The sequence below is a fragment of the Crocuta crocuta genome, unplaced genomic scaffold, assembly GCF_008692635.1.
Source record: "Crocuta crocuta isolate KB4526 unplaced genomic scaffold, BGI_CrCroc_1.0 scaffold111, whole genome shotgun sequence".
In the NCBI taxonomy this organism is placed as follows: domain Eukaryota; kingdom Metazoa; phylum Chordata; class Mammalia; order Carnivora; family Hyaenidae; genus Crocuta; species Crocuta crocuta.
The window spans coordinates 2,089,653-2,109,440 of record NW_027527611.1 but is presented as its reverse complement, the minus strand read 5'-3'; the positions used below and the strand labels follow the sequence as shown (position 1 = coordinate 2,109,440).

The 19,788-nt window shown below is 48.2% G+C and overlaps 1 protein-coding gene across 1 annotated transcript in view; it reads right to left on the bottom strand.

Annotated features, from left to right (window-relative positions):
• Nucleotides 1-19,788, bottom strand: part of CSMD1 (CUB and Sushi multiple domains 1) — a 1,564,948-nt gene that overhangs the window by 205,778 nt on the left and 1,339,382 nt on the right. The window contains exons 33-36 of the mRNA XM_077771883.1: nt 19,015-19,218; nt 17,423-17,547; nt 16,974-17,070; nt 2,500-2,604 (exon numbers count right to left, since the gene is read on the bottom strand). Of these exons, the coding sequence (XP_077628009.1) occupies nt 2,500-2,604; nt 16,974-17,070; nt 17,423-17,547; nt 19,015-19,218 (531 nt within the window). The remainder of the gene's footprint in view (nt 1-2,499; nt 2,605-16,973; nt 17,071-17,422; nt 17,548-19,014; nt 19,219-19,788) is intronic.

Sequence of the window (19,788 nt, the reverse complement as noted above, 5' to 3'; positions counted from 1 at the left end):
ATCATTAAAATTGTATAGTTCATCCCCTCAGATAAAACTGTTTTTTGTTTGGGAAATTCCTATCAGTGCTCATCCCAAAAGATGCATGGTTATAACTGCTAGGACCAGGGGCTCATGTCTGGATGAGGAAATGAACATCTTCACAGAGAAGTAGGTGTGGACCAGCTATGGCAGCTCTGGTTTTGAGGACAAACTGCGTCCCCAACACTGACTCCCATGCTTCTTTCCCTTCCGTGTATCATCCACCTACTCGTGACGCTCCATGTCATCATAGGTCAGAGAGGGCACGCGCCCTTTGGCTTCGGTAAAGAGCCGTCGTGATGAAGGGCATCCGGGCACTCCGTGGGTCACGAGCATGGCAACTAGAGCCTGTGCAGGCTGAAGACACCCTATCTCATGTCCTTTCTCCTGTAAACACAGGGCACACCTCAAGAAGACGGCTTTCTGAGGACCCATGAGGGAGGAGCTGCAAGCTGTTCCAACAGGACCCGGAATAGAGTGTGGGCTTTTGTCGTTTGGACTGCGATGTCATGCGTAGCGACCTTAGGGACAAATCTGAATTCAGAGGACTGCGGACCAGCGGTGCATATTTTAGGGTAGATGTAAAAATAAGTCAGTGGATTAAAAACATTACACAATCTTTGGGCAGCTTAGTTCAACAGTCCCTATACTGTGTGATGTTGGCCTTCATAGGGTTAATTCTAGAAACACATTATATAACACACATGTTAAACTCTGGTACAAAGAAATAGAACAGAGAAATGAGCACCTCTAAACACACAGGTGGTTGGGGCGCCTGGGTGGCTCAGTCAGTTAAGCATCTGATTCTGGCTCAGGTCATGATCTCATATTGTGGGTTCGAGCCCCATGTCGGGCTCTGTGCTGACAGCTCAGAGCCTGGAGCCTGCTTCAGATTCTGTGTCTCCCTCTCTCTTTCACCCTCCCCTGCTCATTCTGTCTTTCTCTCTCTCTCTCTCTCTCTCTCAGAAATAAATAAAACATTAAAAATAAATAAATAAATAAATAAACACGCAGGCAGTAAGGGAAGACCTGAACGTCACAGGTGGGATCAGACTGGTGTTGGCGTCGGAAGAACAACCATTCCTGATGAATGTTAACAAACGGAAACGCAGCACCACGTCTGACCAACTAAAATATACATACAGTAGGTAGCGAAGCAAGGCCGTGGGCTTTTAGACAAGATTCATTCCGGTGAGGAATATGCTAGTGTTTCTCTTTTAATGAAGTGTGTTGGCTGGGGAAAGAGTGGAATGGAGAGAATGATCTTGCTGACCCTGTGACTGTACATAATAGTAACTGCAGACGAATCACTGTACTAGCACCCCTCTTTATGAGAAGTGAAAAGCCTGAAGCCACAAGGTAAGTTTGAAAGAAAGAGATAAATGCATTCTTCAGTCCTAGCATTGCCGAAAGTACCAGCGAATTTATTAACACTATCATAAATAAGGCTGATAGCTTCCTAGCTACAGATGTTCACAAACTCCATCCAAGCGGCAGATTTTTTCCCGACATTTCCTACATAAATAACACCTGCAGAATCATTTTACACTGTCACCAAAGTAGTCCTATTCAAACAAATTGGAATAAACTTGCATACAAATGCCTGTAATAAGTAGGGAAATTTAACTGAAGTGGGAAACAGCCCTGTGGTTTGTGTCTGGTTCGGAATATTTATCATCAGCTGAAAATCTGGCCTTTCGCAAACATGCCTACGTTTCCATCTCGGCAAACTGTTTATCTCCATTCAAAAGACCACTTATTAAAGCTTATCCGTGTATTTGCTTATCTGCAACTACTTATTAAAGGAGATGAATATCAACATGGAGCGTTTTTAGTGCCTGAAAACATGTCCTAAAATAAACCTGACTCTCAAAGGAAATTCTTGTTTCTTTTTTACAAGGTTTACCTGCATAATCAAACGCCAAAGAAGGTTTATGCATCTGACCTTTGTCAACCCATTTATCGGACTACGAACTCACTTTTCACTTTCAGTTTTAAAAGGTTAGCGTCTCCTTCTCGATATCTTCTTCCAATGAAGATGAATCGCACGGGGAGCAGGTGGTGAGGCCCTGTGCAGCCACACGTGGCTTGGAGGCCACGAGTGGACAGGCCTTAGGATCATAATCTGCTTGGAAATGACAATTTTCTGGGCCTCTGGATGCTCATGGAAACACCACTCACAAGAAAACCAGGCATAGCATAAATAGTTCCTTTCTGTGCTCGTGAACAATGATTCCAGATCCTAACTTCACTCATCCAACCGTTCCTGACGCCAACTTTGACATTTCCTCACTAGTTTGCTTTGTGTAATATGTATTTCAGAGACACAGATTTTGTGTGACCCAGTTTCATGCAATTTTTAGAGTCGTTCTGGAACAGTGATGTTTTACTATGTAAGGAGGGCATGGCTTTATTTTCCCTTCCTGAGAAGTGCTCAGTATAACAACGGAAGCTGGGCGCAGACAGATGGGACCTTACTTTTGTACTCCAGGTGGAATCCCGCGGCCGCCACGCTAATGTCAGACTGGAAGTGGAGGCAGAGCTGGTTGGATGTGCTGTTCAGAAGGGCCGGGACCGTGGTTCCTGAAAGAAACAGGTGGAAGTGCTTTAACGTCACCCATGCATTCGCTTTGCTCTCGATAAAATATGCGGGGGAGTCTGTTCAGGGTTACAAAGCCCCGTGGCCTGACCGCACCCTAGTGACCTGGGTACTGGCTTTGATCCTTCTGTCCCCACAGCCTTTCTGTTGTTCACATACAGCAAAAAGTTGCACCTCTCCCTGGCCTCCCGAAGCTGACGCGAAGGTGCTCTATCACATCAGGGTAAGGGCACCGAGTTCTCACATCTTACAGGGCACCGGCGCACTGGCTTTTCGCATGGCGTTCTTTTAACAACATCATCATTTTGTTTGTTTACTTGTTCTGGTTTGACTTGAACAAAGAAGGGAAAAGCTCAAATGAGGGGCGTCTGGGGGGCTCAGACGGTTAAGCCTATGACTTTCGGTTTCTGCTCGCGGTTTGTGACTTCAAGACCCGCATTGGGCTCTGTGCTGACAGCGCGGAAGCTCCTCGGGATTCTCTCTTCCTCTCTCTCTGTCCCTCCCCAGCTCGCTCTCTTTCTCTCTCTCTCTCTGAATCTCAACATAAATAAACTTAAAAAAAAGTAAAAGCCTCAACAGAGCAAGTCTTATGGAGGCTGGGGGAGCAGTTCGCCTGGGTGGACTGATCCACAACATCGTTGGTAAAAGGCTGCTTTTGACTGTGTGTTCTCCACCCTTGGGGGATCCCAACTGAATAACGTTCCCACCGAGAGCTGGAAACGATTCCAACCGAGCCCGCGTGAAGAGGACAATGCAGGTTCATGACACAGGAGCTTCCCTCCCTTAAAATGTACAGACTTGTGTCCTGACAAACAAAACGTCAGCAGGATGTGCAGACATCCAGGACAAGGGTGACGGAGTCTGACACCGGAGGGGCTGAGGAGAGGAGAAGCGCTCATCCGTCGGGAGTTTAAAGTATTCGGGAGGATGTATTAATGGGGAACAATAAGCGAGTGTGAATGCCCTTGACCTGAAGTCCTGCCCTCGCTGGTCTAGGGAACCGATCCCCGCCCCGGGTGCACGTGTGGGACTGCCTGGAGGTCAAGGGAATGGCCACGGGTAAACCTCAGCACGGCGCAAGCCAAGTGCTACAACAGCCGCACTGAACAGAACCCTGTGGTGTGAACAAGGAAATGCTATTTTAAATAACAGAACAAGGAAATGAGTCCGTAATTATGCAAGACCAACCAACGACGAATGTCACCGCAGACGTAGGACCCTCCGGCATCCCTGTCTGTCTCCACGATCCCGGTTTCCTCCACCAGCTTTCCTCCAACCACGCAGGGTACAGACTCCCGCCGACCTCGCCTCAGCGGGCATCCAAAGGCCCTCTGCAGGTGGCGTGTGCAACCCTAACTCATGAGCTGCGCCGGTAACACCTGGCCCACCCCCTGTCCCCACGTGAGTCAGCGCGCTGTTGGCATCCGCTCGCGCCCTGACACAGCCTTCCTTCTCTCTGCGACCCCGCCTGCATCTGCCAACGGGTCCCACCTGGCCACCCCCTCAGAGCCCCCGTTCACTGCCATTCCCCCAGCGACAGCCACCAGTCCTGGCGAGAGCCGCCAGTACAACCCTCTCCAGACCCGTTTCCCAGATCTCCGCTGCCTCCCAACCAATTCAGTCTCTACCCAACAGTCGGAAAGCGTTCTTTTTTTTTTTTTTAATGGACGTATGATTACTTCATACTGAAAGTCTCATGGATTCTTGATGATCTTAGGATGGAATTTCAGCCTCCTTGATTTGGCCTAAGACCCTGCATGATCTAACCACTGTCGTTATTTCTTGCTTCTTTTTTATAAGCCATGTTTTCTGTTCGAGGTGTTCCCATAATTGTAGGGCTAGCATGCTCTTTCTCCTTCCCTCGGATCCATTTTACCCTCTTAAAAAAATCAATTATAATTAGTGTACATTGTCGTATTAGTTTCAGGTGCACAATACAGTGATTCAACTGTATTGCTCAGTGTCCGTCATGATAAGTGGACTCTTGACCCCCATCATCTGGTTCACCCGTCTCCATACCCGCCCCCCCAGTGACCATACCTCTGCATTTCACAGGGGGTTCTGCTTGTTTCTTTCCTTTTTTATTTGTTCATCTCTTTTGTTTCTTAAACTCCACATACGAATGAAGTCATCTTTCTCTGACTTACTTCACTTAGTACTATACTCTTTAGATCCAACCATGTTACTGCAAATGACAAGATCCCTCTCCTTTCTGTGGCTGAGTAGTATTCCTGTGTGTGTGTGTGTGTGTGTGTGTGTGTGTGTGTGTGTGTACATGTCTTCGCTATCCATTCTTCTACTGGTGGACACTTGGGCTGCTTCTGTATCTTGGCAAGTGTAGATAATGCTGCTAAAAACACAGGGTGGTGAGGACGGGGTGCAAAGGGAGCCCACAGGCACTGCTGGTGGGAATGCAGACTGCTGCAGCCACTGTGAGCAACGGTGTGGAGGTTCCTCAAAAAACAAAAACAAAAACAAAACAAACAAAAACAACAACAAAAAAAGAAACCAAACAAAAAACCAATAAAACTAACATGATTCTGCTTGGGATTCTCTCTCTCCCTCTCTCTGCCTCTCCTCTGCTTGTGTGTGTGCATATTCTCTGTCTCTCTGTCTCTCTCTCAAAATAAATAAATGTTTAAAAATTAAAAAAAAAATCTCTACTTCTTTTTCAAATTAAACCAGTCACTTATTCATTCAACAAACCTGACTTTACCAGCTGGACAGACCCGATAACCACCTGGTCAAACGTTCCAGGTCTTTCCTGGCTGGCTACAAAGGAGAACCTCCCCTGCTTATTAGCACAGAGCCTGGAAGATGGACGTTCAGTAAACGCTTGAGGACGAGAAGTAGACCACAGAACCAGGGAGCTGCTGGGGCTCCGATCAGGTGCCCGCCCTGTTCTCCCCGCTATCTCCCCTCTCAGCTTCGGCTGGGACTCAGGAAGGAAGCATCTGCCCTCCCAAATCCCGAGTCGTCTTCTCTCCACACTGGCCACACTCTGCACACACGAGCATCCTTCCACACATGAATGATGCTTATAAATTGCATTTCTAGACACGGCTGGCAGACACATCTTTCACTGAAATTTTACAACAACTTCAGTGTGGCTGTGAGGTCTCAGCCAAAGAGCTGGGGAAACTGAACCCCCATCCTTACTGGGGACCCCTTCCCTGCGTGAGGCTAGTGAACAGCCCCAAAGTCTCAGGTCTATCGCTCTTCACATACATCATTTCCCAGCTGACGCGGTCCCGTGGATTCCAGCGGCTCCAAACTCATGGGGTCCCTTGGGTCCCAGCGGGTCCAAGGCCCTGTGCATGCCCCTGACAGGAGGCTCCTTGCCTTTCTAAGCGCATCTTCGTGTCACCACTTCCTGAGGCCCCGGCCCCTCCGTGAGGCACCGTGAGGGACTGATTCCATGATGAGCTCCCAGGGGACGTCCAGGACTGGGGAGTTTGAACCTTCCCTCTCGTCATCCCAACTGCGTTGACCTTGGGCCCCTGCCCCCGGTGCTTCAGAAGCTGTGGTGTTTGGAGGAGCAGAGCCAGGAGCGGGTTTAGCGCAGGGTGTGGACAGCTCCTGCTTTTAGGCCAAGGGCAAAACCTGGCTCTCTCTCGGAACGAGGTCGGGAAGAATCCCAGTGGATGGAGACAGAAATAATATCCCAATAAAACATCCTGTCACAAATGCAAATGAGCTTGCTGATTGCATTCTGCAAATACATTAAGGACTTTTCATTGCCTCGGATTAGCGCGTAGAGTCTTTTTCCTGGATTTACAAAGGCTCACCCTCAGAATGAGCATCTGTCCTGGCATCTGGCCAGTCCACATCCGGACCACCACCGAGTGTGCTGGGAGAAGCATGGTGACAGAGGGAGAGGAGAGAAGACACACGCCCCCGCTTTGCGCTGACCGCGTGGGTGTGCATGTGTGTGCACGCAGGGGTGGAAACTCTTCTGAAGTTCGGAGTCCCTGGTGGGTTTAGGCTCTGTGTCTCACACCGTTTTCCTGGATGTCGAGAGGGCTGGCTCTGGAGGGGGTCTGTTAGGGCCTGAGCCTTTAGTGCACAATTCACTCTAAGAACGCTGTACTTGTGTGCTGAGTGATAAACACTTAGGAGCTGTTTGGAGGTTTAACCTGTTTGCTGTTTGACCTTGGTTTGAGAGAGAGATAGAGAGAGAGAGACAGAGACAAAGAGAGACAGAGAACGAGAGAGAGAGGGAGAGGCATACACATGAACTGTTTTTAAACCAGGAGCCAATTCCTGCTGGTCGGCACAAACACACAGAGAAAGACCGTTGCTGAAATGGCCCAATAACTAATGGAGTGTAGACAGAAGAATAAGGCAGAGAGGAAACCTAGCCTGTTTCCAAAAAGGGAAACAGTCTTTCTGAGGAACACTCCTCCCCTCCCCCAACGAGGGCCCACCCAAGGCCTCAGACAGCCACTTAGGAGGAAGAGGGAGGAAGGCGTCCACCTGCTGGCCCAGCTCAAGACGCAGCCACGTCAAGGCCAGAAAGAGAGAGACCTCCCCCAGAAACCGATTCTTTCCCGTTGGTGTTCACTGTGTCTGATGGCTGCTGTCTTCTCAGTCCTGCATTATGTCTTCATTCCGAGGTATTTTTTCCAGTGGTTCCCGACTTGAAAAGAACTTAACTCCAGGACCGTTAACGCAGAGTTACATCGGCTTCAGGTGTGCGGTGCAGTGACTCGGCCCTTCCCGACACCACGGGAGCTCATCACCGCGAGTACCTTTGTACACGCGCTGCCCTAGCCAGCACCGGGTCAGTAGTTCTAGGTGACTCCGCAGAGAGAACGCTATCCCACCGCACATCTAGCGAACCCAACCAGAGCAGGTGTCAGGACAGCACTGCGCTGCCGTCGGCCTGCTTTCACCTGGCACATGGCGTAAGCAACGGCTTTTTCTGCTGCATTACTCTCTTCAATGAACTAATTTTTTTTATTTTTTCATTTTAATTCATTTTTATGTATTTGTTTTTAGAGAGAGAGAAAGCAGGAGCAGGGAGAGTGGCAGAAGACAGACAGAGAGAATCCCAAGCAGGTTCCACGCTCAGTGCAGAGCCCAGCACGGGGCTCGATCCCATAACCCCGGGATCATGACCTGAGCCGAAAGCAGGAGTTGGACGCTCAACCAACTGAGCCCCCAGATGCCCCAACTTAAAGTCCTTCGAGGCTTGCCTCCTTCCTCTCTCTCCACCGATGCGTCTTCCACCAGAGAGCAGACGGTGACGCGGCTGCCGTCCCCCCCAGCCACCACCCAGGCCGCCCTTGTCGGTAGGGACGCTGCTGTTCTCCGACTTCACAGGGAGGACAACACTCGTCTCCAGGGCTCTTGCTTGGTTCAAATTGCTCCCAATCTGCTCTCTGTGGCGGATGAGACGCAAGCTCGTGCTTTCTAAAATCTAGTTCACAGCCTTCAGGGCCCAGTAGAGGAATCTGTACATACAGGTATGTACTGCACATTGTTTGACTTTTTGGTTTGCTTGTCTTTGGTTGACTGGGTTACAGTGCGGCCAGAAACCCACCTCCACCCGACCCCTTCCCCCAAGTTAGCTCACCGCTGCAAACATCTTACTAGGTTCCAGTTCTGTAAAATAAAGATGATGCACTTTTTAAAGTTTGTTATTTATTTATTTATTTATTTATTTATTTATTTATTTATTTATTTAATTTACTTTGAGAGATAGTGAGAACCCAAGTAGGGAGGGGCAGAGAGAAGAAGGGAGTGAGAATCCCAAGCAGGGTCTGAGCTGTCAGCACAGAGCCCAACGTGGGGCTACAACTCACACATCACAAGATCATGGCCTGGGCCGAAGTTAGATGCCTAACGGACTGAGGCACTCAGGTGCCCCTCAAGTGAACATATGAAGTCCCTTACACGTGAGCAACACAGGTCATGTACACGGCAATGCTGTGTGAGTGGGCTTCCTTCCACGTGTTACCACTGTACCTCTGGTATGAAATAACCACTTCCTCCTCTACAACAGATGCTGGGTCTGGATGGCTCAGGTGACACACCAGACACACGGGTGCCAATCAGCCAGGGAGCCTGGGAGGGTGCCGTGCAGCGAGCACCAGGCCCCAGCTGGAGGACGGCAAGCCACACCCGCTGTGAGCAGGTGCCCACCCAGGGCTCTCCCGGCAACCTAGACGGGAAGTTATTCCCAGCACGCAAAATGCAGCTGGGAGATGTTTTTAGAAGTGTTGCCACAGGCAGTATATTTTTGCTCATATTGTTTTCCTGTGACCCAGATAGAGCAACGCCTAACACAGACAACTGAGAAAGAGCATTATCGCTCCGACAGATTCTACCATCAGCACAGATATCTACCTCCCCGTAATACTGTCGGCTACAAATTGGTATGAAGCTTGATCTACTCTATTCATGTATAATTTATAGCCTGCCTACTTCCAAAAATGATTTTAGATGGCTACAACAGAAGATATATATATACACACACACACACACACACACACACACACACATATATATACACACACACATATATATGGCTGTTCAAACACGATGTTTTAAAAAAGTTGAACCTATTCAAGAAGTCAGTCATTTGTTTTTCCCAAAATGTGTACCTTTAACAACTACTCATTCTTGCTTGTTTTTACCCAATAACAAACTTTTAAAACGGGCTCAATATTATTTTATAGATATTTTAAAATACCACAGAAACAAAAAAAAGTTTAAATATTGATTATGCTTTTAAAGATATTCGAATTTTATGACTGATTTATCATTCTTTTCCCATACACAGTTTTTAAAAAGCTCCTGTTAAAAAATTTCAAATCATTTCTACCTCAAACAAGGTTCAGGGAGCCTGGATGTCTCTGTGGTTAAGGGTCCAACTCTTGATTTCAGCTCAGGTCATGATCTCATGGTTCATGGGATCGAGCCCTATATTGAACTCTGTGCTGACAGTGCAAAGCCTGCTTGGATTCTCTCTCTGTGCCCCTCACCCACTCTCTGTCTTCTTCTCTCTCTCTCTCAAAATAAATAAACATTAAAAAGGTGCAAATATAGCATGAAAATCACACATATCCACTATATCTTTCTATATTACATATTAATTATATTTATCTCTATCTCTAATTTATACATGTGTACATATGTAAAATTATTTTTATTCTAAACAATTTGTAAGTTACAAACATGATGGCCCATTCCATGTAAAAATACTTCAATGTGTGCTCCTTACAACAGAACATCTCATATCAGAAACCTAACCTAGACACAATAGTCCTGAATGTCCAATCCACAGATCTCATTTCATTTTCTCCAATATTGGCTTTTGTAGCAAAAGGGTTCTGTCCATGGTCACTCAACACATTCAGTCTTAGGTTCCCTTTGTTTTCTTCCATTTAGAAGAGATCCATACACCTTTATCAACTTGATACTTTTGAAAAATACAAGCACATATTTTGTGTGGAACGTTTTTCAATTTGAGTCTGACGGTCTTACCTATTACACTCAGCCCATGCAGTTCTGGCAAGAATTTTTCCTGTTTGATGCGCCAGGATGGAGGGCGTTACCCCTGCACGGGTGCAGCCCCACCAGAACTCAAGCTCTCGCTTGTCTTCATTTTTGACAGCAGTTCGCGCCGTGGCCTGTCGCTGGAGGCCATACCGTTACCGCCTGGTGAAAGTGGCACCTGCCAGGGTTCTCCCTGTGACGTTACAATCCTCCTGCTTTCGATGAGCCTGGATCAGGAGCGGAGATGCAGGGGACCGTGAATGTGCTGTGCTCATCGGGATTCCACCCAGCGGCTCTCGCGTCCGCTGACATTGCAGCCTGAACCACTTATTGTTGGAACAGGTACCAGATGAGGATTCTCTAATTCCATCTTCCTTCTAGATGTTTTAGTTTGCATGCTGTGGGGGGCATCTTTCTCCATTCATTTTGTTTACGCGTTACCTACTTATACTGGGATGGACTCATAGAGTTCTATTTTATACAGAGTGGTTCAGTGTGTGTGTAAATACACACACACACACACACACACACACACACACACACACACACGCCCACCAGAGCCCTGAAACATGAATCTTCATTTCTCAAAGAACATTCATTCCTCTCGGGAAAAATAGTATTAAGTTGATATCCAGAAAGCCAGAGTTGGTGCCAGAGGGTGTTCATGGCTACTGGGGTGCTGTTTTACATCTGCCAAAAGACAGAGGTGGGAAATACGCACACACACACACACACACACACGCACGCACGTACACTCACATTTCTATTTTCATCTATACATATTAAAACCATGAGTTCGCACTGATACCTCTAATTCAAATCCAAGTAGCCTTCCTCCTTTCCATTTCTCTAACCCGTTTAGCAAACACAGAGAAGCCTGGTTCTCAGTGTGGTCGATGTATTACTCACGCCCTCAGTTTGTATGTACCCGGCCATCCGACCTTACCAGCTACCCTCTTGCTCAACCAGTCTTGGGTTGGTCCCTGACTGTTCCAAATACTTCCAACAAGTATATGGGAAAACACAGTCAGTCACAATGAAATCTTAAAATCCACGCCGTCCCTCACAAAATCAGCTATGAAGATACCCTGCTGTGTCCGCTGGGAATGAAACCGTTCATCCTTCGTGGCCTCAGAAGTCTGTCTGATGGTGAATAAAAGAAGACACATAGCCAGAAGTTTTTAAGTCTTTCTTCTAAATCTGGACAAATGCCACATGCCCCTCCAAAGAAAGAGGAGCCGGGCTCCTGCTACTGTGTGGGTAGTATGAGGGGCAACACCAGACTCTGCCAGAGCAGTGCGGGTGCAGAAGGAGAGATGGAGAGAAAGAGAGGGCTAGAACCAGAACCCAAGGTAACTTCCCCCAAAGCTTGCAGGTGCAAAGCTGAAGACCCCTCAGATACGTGGTCTCAGCCAAAACATAGGGAAGGAAAGTGATGGACCGGCCCTGCTGGGTCCATTGTTCACAGGATGAGTGAGTGCTAATGACTGTGATGTCATTCCTTTCCACACTGGTGTGCTCATTACGCACCCAAGTCCAAGAGCGAGAGGCTCTCACCATCAGGAAAGCCACTCTTCTTCTCTTGGGCAAGAGTAAGCAAAATTACAGAGCAACCGGAAGTGTGCAGCACTTATAACTGTGTAAGAGAATCACTTTCTCCACTGTCACCGTGGTACATAACTTGGGATACAGCAGTCCTCCTTTATCCACAGGAGATCCATGCTAAGACCCCCAGTGAATGCCCCAAACCACAGACAGGAACCACAAACCCCATGTCTGCTCTCCATGCACACCCACGTTAACGTGCAATTTATAAATTAGGCACAGTAAGAGATCAACACAACTAATAATAAAATGGAACAATTATAACAGGTACCATAATAAAAGTTATGTGAATGTGGTCTTTCTCCCAAAATGTCTTATTGTCCTGTAGTCATGTGATGGTGTGAGATGCTGCAAGGCCCATCTGGAGGCACAGAGTGAGGCGAATGATGCGGGCACGTGATACAGCATTAGGTTAGTACTGACCCTCAGATACGATGTCACATGGAAGACCGTCTACTTCCAGGGCAATGGCTGGTCCTGGGTAACTGAGACCACAGAAAGCAAACGTGTAGATAAGGGGCACTACTGTAGGTATTTGTAGAGTGTAAATTAGGAATTTTCTTGATTACTTTTTCAACAGGGCATATTATAAACCATGGATTACTTTTTTCAATTGAACACACCCTTGTTATTCACAATGGCCACAGCTGTAAAAAATGCTAAATTGGTGAATGTGGGTCTTACTCACATTTTCCCCACAATATGCATATGTGACAAAGGGAAAATACAGCCCAGAGGAGAAGGATGTGGATGACCAGGCTTACTCACAAGAAAATGCGATTACCTTGGAAGGTGAAAAGGTCTTAGAAACAACCAAGTCACCCACATTCAAACATCTTCAGGTCATCTAAAATATATAAACCTTTGAATACTAAACTATAAAATGTAAGTGGTCTGTTTAACTTCAGAAAAAAAATATGTTGGCAATACTGTAATATTATTATATATTTGCATATGGCACAACACTGTACGTTCTTTAATGCAATTGATTTTAAGTGTAAAGAAGTTCAATCTAAGTCAGACAGACTCTTAATTTGGGAGAAGACAAATTAATTAAAATTAAATTATATAAAACAATGTGTCATGTTAGCTCCCATTCGATGAATTTAAATCAGGTTTATATCTTCACATGTCATTTATTAATGACTTTTTCTTTGATCACTTTACTTGCTCACCTGTTTTTATTTAACTTAACATCAGTTTTCTTAAAAGTTTACATCTTTGCATTTTTGCTCAGAGTTTGACAAGACATGTGCGCTTTGCATTTCTGCTGGAAATTTTACAAGAAGCCTGCGTCTTGCATTTTGCAAGAAAGTTAACAGCAATGGCAAATTCCATAATTATTTTTTCAGAAGAATTTCTTAATCCAGGCCTTGCTATATGATGAACGCCTATTTCTACTTTGGACAAGAAGATAGGGAGCGTATCAATTATGATCTTAGAGCTGGTGTGGGCTCAGAGACCTCTCCGTCATCACGTCTGTCATAAACAATCAAGCCAACGTGAATCATAAAACACTGTGATCAAAAGCAAATATTATGAAAAAAAAAGAACAATTGTTAAAACTTATACATCATCTATGTTTTCTTAAGGTCTTACTAAGTAGTTTTTTGTTACTCCTTTCATATGGGACATCTCAGAATTATAAAGAATCAAACTCGTGGTGTAGTCTCTGCTCGCACTGTTAATACGCGGTTGTGTGGAGTGAGGAATCTGCCTGCTCTGGGTTCCTGGTATCCAGCATAACCCCTTAACTCGAGGACTGTTCTGAGTGAGAGGAACATCTCCGTTATTCAACATGGGCTCCTTCAACCACACCAGAGGTGATGGTAGCTATGATTACGATCATGTGAATACACAGGGTGGTGGCTGTGCTTGTGGGAAGGACAGGAGTTTTGAGCCAGATGATGTCAGCCTGACCTCCCAACCTCTGTGGGGGAAGGAGCTGAAGGCCGAGTTCTACCTTGTAACCAGGGCTTGAACCTGCCTACAGGATGAAAACCCAGCGGAAAGTCTGGACAGGCTGGTGACACGCATCGCTGTGGCTGGAAAGCGACTCGTCCTGAGGTCACGAAGGCTCATGTTCGAGACCCTCCCTGATGGTCTCTATGAGTCCCTTCGTGTGGCTGTTTCTGGTCTGATTACTTTAGAATCCACTAAATTTATCAGCATGTTGCTTTCACAGGTTCGTTCTGTGAGTTATATAAGAGGATGGTTCAAACTAAGATAAACCCTAGAGTCTTTAGCCAGTTGGTCAAAGGGCGGGAGGTCTAAGGACACAGCATGGGACTGGGGTCCGAGGTGAGTTGGAAAACCGTGCCCTCAACCCATGAAGTTTGTGCTATGTCCTGTGGATCGTGGTCAGAACTGAGCTGGCATTTATGCCAAATAGTTTTAGATTCTAGGGACTAAGGAGGCCCTCGTGACGCTCACTGGGTATCGTACAGCAGTGCTGCATCCCTGCGTCACACACTTGAAACTAACATTCACTTCCAGTAAACTGACTGGAATTTACGTAGAAACTTGGAAAAAAATTGAAAAGTGTAGCTAAAATCTATACATTTAGCTAGAGACACTGTTTACTACTAAAAGTGAACCCAATTTTTAGTTAGAAATGCATCTTGACTTCTATAGTTTTAATACCATCAACTGACTTAATAAATTTAAATTTACACACACATGAAGTAACAGGAAAAAATGGTTTTGTTCTCCTGACTAATTCCAAAAATGAAAACAAGAAAGAGAAGATTGCTATTGTTTTCCTTTGCCATATACGTAGGCAGTATGTTTACTTTTTTAATTATGATTATTTTTACTGTCTTTTCGTAAGTCATTCCTGCTAACCTTGGTCAATCAATCACACGACTACCTTGGTAGATACAAAGAACATTTACACACGCTTGCATGTAAATGTGTTCAGTAGCACAATCGTGCCTCGGAAAACTGGGTGGAAAACTTAGCTCAAGGTTAAACCTTTCTTTTTGAGAAATCAAACTATTCCTAATATTACCTAAGAAATATAAAAACACACACCTGAAGCTAAGTTCGCATACAGTGGATAGTACTTATTGCCGAGAAGGTTTAATCCAGGCTGATGTATAAAAAATATATAAAAAATAGATCTGAATGAGGAAATTTGAACTTCGGATAAAAAAATCCCAAAAGGCATACTTTGCAAGCAAGTTTTACTCAAGAAAATCATAAGGAAGAGAAAGTATGTTTACCATATTGTTCTCTGTTTATTGAACAAATTCCATGTGTGAGTGGACCCCTGTGGTTCAAAGCCACACTGTTCAAGGGCTCACTGTGCAACAGACAGACGCGCTAGACCACAGGCTTCTGCTGCCTGGAGCTCTTCTCTCTTTGATTTATCTGCCCATGTTCTACTCTTCTGTTAAGATATTGTAATTCTCCCCAGATATTTTATACTATCAGTTATTTCTTTATTTGTTCCCCAAATCCTAGCAAAAGGTTACTTTTGACCTCCTTCACCACCCAACACCTGCCTGTGATATTGCATATTTGCCAAAAGTTATAGATACTACTAGGTTACGTTATTATATTTATATATGATGAAAATATATCTTATCACAATTATAAACCTTACTACGTTTTGCCCTCTGCATATAGATTTTAAAGTGTGTTGCTACTGCTATTTTAGTGATGGAGACTTTGTATTCCTAACAGCAAATATGGTGCCTGATATCTGCATCTTGTGGGTACAGAGCAGGCGCCTTAAAAAGTCCCACGCCAAGCGCAACTGCGACAAGCGCTGTGTGGCGAGGTGGTGAAGGGAATCACGGTGGGGACAGCACTTGAGATGAAGCTCGTAGGTGTGACAGGGGCGGTGGTGCCTGAAAGTCCCAAAGATAAATCATACGAAGAAAGACACACGCAGGCGGCGTGTGAGGAGTTACACATGACCCTGGCATGCGTTTGCACTAAACTTTAAGTGGCCACGTGAAATACGTTTATCTGCCCCGTCCAGAGACAACGCCGGAGCCAGTTAGGTTGCGCGTGGTAAGAGCAGAGCTGAGGCAGGCGCTCTTTTGCAGCCTGCCCGTCATCCACTCTCCTTTCCGATCCTGCCTCTTGCAGCAGGACGGCCAGGAGACAGCGTCCCCGAGCCGGGGCTGCACGAGGCGTGGCCTGTGGGGTCGGGGGCACTCCGAGAAACACTATGTTTTCTGTGCAATCTGGCTAATCCTGTCCCTCAGCTCTAAGATGAGGGCAAGGGCAGCACGATGTGCAGAGTGCTGCTCCAGGGCTCAGTCAGCCCGGCCCACCAGGGCTCGGGAACAGTCACCGTTTGCCATGACGCTGATGGTGACAGGGAGGGCAGTGACCTTGATAATACTACTCTGTCGGGATTTTTAACTTTTTAAGGTTTATTTATTTTGAGAGAGAGAGAAAGAGAGAGAGAGAGAGAATGTCAGAAAGGGGCAGAGAGGAAGAGAGAGAATCCTAAGCAGCGTCCCCGGTGTCAGCACAGAGCCTGACGTGGGGCTCGAACTCACAAGCCCGTGAGATCATGACCTGAATCCAGGTCAAGAGTCAGAGGCTTGACTGACCAGGCCACCCGGGCACCCCCCTGTTGGGGATTTTGATATGTGGATGCTGTTTGGGGCGGGGGGAGGAAGCAAGGTAACCTCCCAGGATGAAAGAACGGAAGAGCGCATACTAACTGTACTGGCTGNGGGCACAGGCCGGAGGGAGAGGCCGAGTTTCTGGGGAGCTGCAGATGGAAGAAAGAGCAAGGAAAGGTGCCCGGCCACTCGCTACAAGCCGGGTCTGGTGGCATCTGCTGCCGAGGGCGGTGATGTCCCGTAAATCGGACAGACCCCAGTCCCAAAGTGCTGCGGATCTCAGGCCTCGGTGCTTCAAAACGCGAGTGCAATTTCCCCGGATACCCCTTTTCTCAGGAACTGTGAGCCGCGACCTGCCCTTGGCTTCACCCTTACCTGCCATACTTCCCCTGGGTCCCTTGTCCCCTGGCCTCAGGCTGTCACCTGCAAACGCCGTGCTGCCTGCTACCTCCCAGCGGGATTCCCACTCACGGGGAACAAAGCGGTCTCTTGGCTCATCTGTGCTCTCGCTCTAAGATCTTCAACACTAGACAAGTGAATGTGGATGTGCGAGTTTGCACGGAGAAAGTCTACGTGGAACGTTTTGTGGCTGCTGCTCATTTCGTCAGCATTTGAGGGTTCTGAGTCACACAGACAACAGGGACCTGGTGTCATCCTACCTGAGAAGCTCCCCAGCCTGGGTGCCGTCATGTCCCCTCCATCGTAAATCTCCAGAGAGTCCCAGTTCTGCTCCGTGGCAAAACTGATCACTTGAATCTAGCAAACAACAGCATTCAGTTAATACGTATTTTTGGTTTAAAGAAATTTGCCTGATCACGTGGAGTTTTCCCGCTAAACGTGGAGTATACACCAAAGAGAAAAGTGAAACCCAACAAAATAGGAAGCGACATTTACAAATTTCTACAAATGGCACTTTGGACAGCTTTTACCCCCCAAGTCGACTGTTTTTATTCCAAATGTAGAAATGCGATTAGAAGCACGTTGTAGGAGTAGTAAAAAAAGGGAAACGGGATATGGTTTAAGTATTTAACAATAAGCAATGCAAACAAGAAAATGGACACGGAAAGCAAGCCCCGGGCGTAGGGTGCTCTGTGCTTGAGGGGCTCACCTGGATTCCGGATCCCTCCGTAACGATGATTTTCCAGATACAGTTTAAGTTGTTGCCATACGGTTCAGGATAGCCGGGGGATAGGATGGTGCCTCTGCGCTGAGTGAAATTACCACTGCAGGGGACTGAAAGACAAAACCGGATCTCATAAAAATAGGGGACAGCGGAGGGCGGCTGGAATTTCGTGCTTAGCGTTCCTTTGCTGTGTGACCAGGTATTAAGAGGCATTTCGCATGGAGAACGTTCCTTTCAATGGCCTGTGTTAGCCACGGTCAAATTCAGCCTGTTCTCTTACCAATTCTCAGTATTACTGACCACTGTCTCCCACACTACTGAGTTATATACACAACTCGTGTCCTAAAGCAAACCTCTTCCGGCGAAGAAGGGACAGTGCCTAACAGTGGCATCTCTGGAGTGAATCCAGTTTAGAATAATTTTATCCATACGATTTCAGGAGCAGTGCCACATGCAACCCCAAATGCTATTGATGGGATTTATGAGCAAATCCGGGGAGAGCTAGGGACACTGAAAACATACGAATGAACTCAAGCGCTGATCACGATTGCTCTCGAGGTTCTCACACAAGGCGAAGCAGAGAAACTGTAACTAACGGCGCCCTTGTGATCTGGGCTGCATTAACGGACCACTTCTCAAGCCCTCATCCGCACACATTTATTAGGAGGACATTACACAATACAGCAAATCAACATTCTCATGAATCTTCCCCAAAAGGAAATTGTGCTCTAGACCCACGGCTTGAGAGTTAATGACATACTTGATGCGGTTCGTGAAAGAAAACATGTTTCATACTCGTTAATCTAATGAGGTGTTTCCTGAGACAGTGATTTTTAGCGGGGAGTCGCGAGGCAACTATTTCAGATAAAGCGCATCGCTCTTTAAACAGGTGTGGAGCGCGCTGAGGCTGTGCGGCCTGGAGGCAGGCGCTGCGCGGTCACACCTGCGGGCGCACGCACACACGCTGTCGCACCTGCGGGCACACACTCACATTGTCGCACCTGCGGGCACACGCACGCTGTTGCACCTGCGGGCGCACGCACACACGATGTCGCACCTGCGGGCACACACACGGACGCTGTCGTGCCCTGGGGGAACACACACGCACGTTGTCTCACATGGGGGCGCACGCACACTGTTGCACCTGCGGGCACATGCACAATTTCGCCCCTGCGGGCGCACGCACACACACTGTCACACCTGCGGGCGCACACACACACGATGTAGCACCTGTGGGCGCACGCATGCTGTCGCCCCTGCGGGCACACGCACGCACACTGTCACACCTGAGAGCACATGCACACACGATGTAGCACCTGCGGGCGCAAGCACGCACACTGTCACACCTGTGGACGCACGCACATACGATGTAGCACCTGTGGGCGCACGCACACACGCTGTCACAACTGATGGCGCACGTGCGCACGCACGCTGTCGCCCCTGCGGGCGCACGCACACACAATGTAGCACCTGGGGGCGCACGCACGCACACTGTCACACCTGACGACGCACGCACGCACTCTGTCGCCCCTGCGGGCACACGCACGCACGCTGTCGCCCCGCGGGCGCACGCTTACCTACGCAGCTGGGCACCGTGTCGTTCCACTGAGCTAAGGCGTTGGGCACGGAGCGGCAGCGGATGGCGGCGGAGCCTTGCAGGAGGTAGCCCGGGTTGCACTCGAACCGCACCACCGAGCCCGCCGAGAACTCGGACCCGATCCGCCTCCCGTATCTGGGCTCGGGGATGGAGCTGCACTGCGTGTCGCTGGTGCGAGGGACGGCTGGAGGCGAAGCACAGGACACGACCGTGTGCGTCTCCGTGGGCGCCAAGCCGCTTCCTCGGAAACGGAGGCCGAGGAGCTCGCGCTGCCACGGAGACTACCGACGCCTCCCCCCGGGAACGGGGCGGGGGCGCTTCCCAACCCCAGGGCCCCTCGGGGTCTCGTTCCAGACGGGGAGGCGCGGCGTGGGCGCGGCGGGGTCGCTCGGGCACCCGGACCTCGCGAGGTGAGGCGACCGAGCGCTGGCACTTCCCAAAGGCCTGCGGTCCCCCGGGGGGTGGGGGGGACTGTACGGCTCTGTGGTGCAGCAACGAAACCGATGCAACCACCCTGTGACCCAGCAACCCCCCTCAGGTGCACCCCCAACACCGAATTCAGGATCCCGAAGAGCGGTGCGCCCCCGCCCCCCTCGCAGCTGCCGCGCCGTGGACACGACCAAAGTGCCCCGTCGAAGTGTGTCCTGCCCACACAGGGGAAACCCGCTTTCCCTTAAAGCAGAGAGAAAGCCTGCCGTTTGCACCCACACATGCTCTTCCTCTGGGTAAGGTGCCCCCCGCGGGGCTCCGCGTC